Source organism: Engraulis encrasicolus, chromosome 18, assembly GCF_034702125.1.
Source record: "Engraulis encrasicolus isolate BLACKSEA-1 chromosome 18, IST_EnEncr_1.0, whole genome shotgun sequence".
In the NCBI taxonomy this organism is placed as follows: domain Eukaryota; kingdom Metazoa; phylum Chordata; class Actinopteri; order Clupeiformes; family Engraulidae; genus Engraulis; species Engraulis encrasicolus.
In genome coordinates, this window is record NC_085874.1 from 9,778,263 (window position 1) to 9,782,447 (window position 4,185).

Here is a 4,185-nt window from a genome sequence, read left to right on the forward strand (position 1 = left end):
TATTAAGCCCCAAAATAGTGGCATACCCCTTTAACAAACGTGTGTCCTGAGTAAAAGTTAACTTTAGGTTCCAGAGTCTCATTCTGGTGGCGTAGTCGTGCAACTGCATATTGATGGTAATTCTTACCTTATAGGTATAATCATTATTAAAACGTCCACTCTGCTACATTAGTAGCCTACTGGTTGACACACACACACAACCTATAAATCTCTAGATCCCACAGAGACATTACGACACTTGGCTTACAAGCATCTCTCTCACTTACCTCAAACCTGCCATCCTCAACAAAGCCGTTGGCCTTCACAATTTCTTGCCCCAGTTGCCATCCTCTCTGGTGTTAAAGATCAGCTCATTCTTCTTGAAGCGCACCTCCATGTAACTGTTATTCTGTTCTATTGTGTTGTTTGGGTGTTAACAATGTCAGGGTTTCTCAGCTGAAAATGTCTTAGTCAAGGTGGGTGGGTGATTAGCAGAGATGTCAAAGGTTTAAAAAAGTGAACGTAAAAAAGATACACAGTTTTGGTACCTAAAGATGGAGTTGTGAAATGGAGTTTGGAGAGGAGGTGGAACAATTCGAGAGCCTTCGCACAAGACGGGTGGATCAGGAAGGATTAAATCTCCGCGAAGGCGGTAGTAGTAGGGTAGACTGAGTACAGTTGGGTAGGCCTACACTTTTATTTTTGTCCCTTGCATGCACAAATTAGACTATTAAAAGGTCCTAAAAAGAATGTTGTTTTGGACAGAACATATTTTCAGGATGTGGGCAAATATATAATCAAGGAATTATATCTCTAGGATGTTTAATGTTTATGTAATTAATCAAACAAAAAAGGTGCACTTTTGTCCCAACTGCACCCTAGCTAAAAAACGGTGGGGTACAGTTGAGACTTAGCAGAGTACAGTTGAGACACCATTCTAATCAATGGGAGGTAATAGCCTTGGGAGCTAATAGCATGGCCGCTAGCAAAATACTGTACTCAACTGTACCCGTTAGCAACTTTATATTGGTTTTACATGGTGAAATTAGCACTACAGGCTAGCGTCTAAACTGTACCCTTCTGACCTGATCACCCATTGATAAAGATTTTAAAATGGTTTTGCTATTATGATGTCGGGGAAATATGTCTGCTTTTAGAGCACATGTCATGGCTTGCAATCATGTAACTTACAAGAGGATAACTGGTAGGCCTAATTAGATATCCATTGTTGAAGGACCCGGAAGAAGTAAATCTGACCTGTCGAAAACAGCATTTTCCCAATATCTTTGGATCTGCGTTCTGTACTAATTTCAAATTTCCCATGATCAAAGAGGATATCGATGTGCATGTCCACAGCAAAAATTAGATCAGAGTCTTATTGTTACCCAGAGATATTTGGTTTGTCTCAAATATACCCTGTACTCAACTGTACTCAGTCTAATGTCAGCTACCAATTACTCTGCAGGCTTCCTCCCGAACAACATTTATATGATGTAACATTAAATTTGAATTATTTCATATCTCATTTACCTACAATAAAATTAAGTATCAACACAAAACAACGAAAAGTAAAATGCAACACACCAGTCAATAACAATACCAATGTATTTATTTTTTTACTGATTATTTTCAGATGTTACATGTTTCTCCATCACACATGTACAGTGTATTTAATCAGAAATTCTATCGAGGGATTTAGCAGAAGAAGACAACTTTGAGACCTATGAGTGCTAACTGACACAGGACTTCCGGGTGTGTCCCCTCCCCCCATGGTGACTAAAAAGTGACCAACCTAATGGGTAGGTTTCACATTGAAGCCCTGGAGGATAAGGTCGCAATTTAACAACACCATCTCTGTCTTGTAGATTTTCTTCTTGTTTGGGATGGTAGTCTCTTTGCCATTAATTATGGCAACGAAGTTGTGCTCAGTGTAGTCCACTCGCACCTATCAGAAAGAAGCACAATCATTAATGCTGTCATAGCATATGTTATTAACAGGTTTATACTTCTGTATAGTTTATCTAATACGTGTAAATGAGTAATGAGTGTATGTTAGTACTGGTTTACACACACACACACAGCCTATAGCCTACATCTCTAGATCCCACAGATACATTATGACACTTGGCTTACAAGCAGCTCTCTCACTTACCTCAAACCTGCCACCCTCAACAAAGGGGTTGGCCTTCACGATTTCTTTGCCCCAGTTGCAATCCTCTCTGGTGTTAAAGACCAGCTCATTCTTCTCGAAGCGCACCTCCATGTAGAATGCCAAATCGTTCATGTTTTTGCCCAGTCCCAATGTAATGCTGAATGACACAGGACACAGTTAGGACAAGAATATGCTTGCTGTCTGACTTCACTTATGCATATAACCGAGGCACATGCACATAATATGCATTCACATGCATATTCTGCAGCAACCATGTCTCTACCTTTATAGCCACAATTGCTACATTTAAATGATACATTTATTTCAGAATAAACTCACTTTTATTCTGAATGAAGCTTAATTTCCCTCTGAAAACATCATGTAAACACTTCACAATTCGGAATTAAATGAAAGATCAAAGTAAACTCAATAGAACTATTTAATTCTGAATTATTAATTCAGAATTTAAAACGTCATGTAGGGCCCAAAAATAAGCTTATCCAATGAGAACTCAGGACAGGCCACAATCTGGTGCCATTACTCTTATAAGATGACTCAGTAGTGGACCCAATGTCATTATTAAGGCAGAACACATACATGCTACTACATAGTAGTGTCATACGAGACAGAATTGGCATTAAACGTTTCTTAATGGCTTGTTGAGGGCATAAATACTCCAACTGTATAGATGTATCTATCAGGTCAACCATCAGATTCAATTCAAACTGTGTCACAGGTGACAGGGCTAGAAAGAATTATGGCAACTTTGTAACTTATAGTTTCTTTCAACCTTAAAGTGATACTGTCCCAATTTTGGAAATAAGCTAATTTTACACCTCTCCTTGAGTTAAAAGATTGAATTTCACCTTCCTCCTGCTGTACTTCCTGTCGTTCTCTGAATATGACAGTGCAAGTTACCTCCAAGCTAGCAATTAACATTGAGTCCTATCATGAGACCACTTGGCTGCTAACTGGTCTGATAGGACTCAATGTTAACTGCTTAGAGGTCAAATTTGCACTGCCACTCAGAGAACAGTTGAAGGTGCAGGAGAAAGGTAAAACTCAATCATGAATCTGAAATGCTTATGTTGACAACATACAACTCATACAACTCCTTACTCCTTAAATAATAGGCCTAATCATCCCTGTGGAATGAAGTGGTGTTCTCTATTCGTACGAAATGTTTGCAAACGCAGCATCACACAGCATTGTACATTAGGCTACTGCAACTCTGTTTTTTTGAAGTATTGGAGAAATAATTAGTCATATAAATAGAAAGATGTTCATGTCATTACTTATGTACTGTACAAATGGCTACTTACTACTTGGCTTTGGCAGGGATGATTCCTGAGACCTCTAGGGTTTGGTCTGGTGTCAGAGGAGTCATAGCGGTCAAGTTGATAGTCTGACCCTAGGGGGGAAAAGCACATTACATTTAAAGTAAATATCACTGCATGCTCTATTGCCGTTTTACAAAACTCTCAATACTCAAATTCTTGAAAAATGATAAGTAGGCCTATAAAAGAGTTGAAACTCACCATGATGCTGGTGGTTGGGTTTGGAGCAGGTAGTCTTCTGGAGTGCAGCGATGCTCAGGAGCGTGTTTGAGGGGAATGAGTGATGTGTTTTATACTCTGTGAGCTACCCTTCGTAGAGGAGGAGATGTGATGAAATATGTCTACTGACATCATCATGTGCGATGAAATACTGTATGTCTCTACACCATCATGTGATGAAATATGTATTGCTACAGTGGTTCCCAAACTTTGACCGCAAGGGCCTTGCACTCGTACAGTCACTGCGCTGACTGGAAGCTGTTAGCTGAGCTGTAGCACTAGTCTGGTATTAAGTTCAAATAAATTCTCTTTTCTCTATGTAACAATCTCCAACAGTACTCTGGGACAGTGAATATTTATGCTTTAGTAATGTAGATCTATTTGTGAACAAATAGCAAACAAACAAACAACATTCAGTTGATGCTGGTGTATGCCTACTTGTAGCCTATTTCTATGTACAAGCAGATGTTCTACTATGCTCTCGGCATAGATTATGTC

The 4,185-nt window shown here is 39.2% G+C and overlaps 1 protein-coding gene across 1 annotated transcript; it reads right to left on the reverse strand.

Annotated features, from left to right (window-relative positions):
• Positions 1 to 1,584: 1,584 nt before the first annotated feature.
• On the reverse strand, positions 1,585 to 3,721 carry LOC134469013 (galectin-3-like). Its single transcript, XM_063223000.1, has 4 exons — positions 3,670 to 3,721; positions 3,454 to 3,542; positions 2,132 to 2,288; positions 1,585 to 1,924 (listed from the first exon to the last, which is right to left on the reverse strand). The coding sequence occupies exons 1-4, from the start codon at positions 3,670 to 3,672 to the stop codon at positions 1,772 to 1,774; spliced, it is 402 nt and encodes a 133-aa protein (XP_063079070.1). The 5' UTR covers positions 3,673 to 3,721; the 3' UTR covers positions 1,585 to 1,771.
• Positions 3,722 to 4,185: the final 464 nt, after the last annotated feature.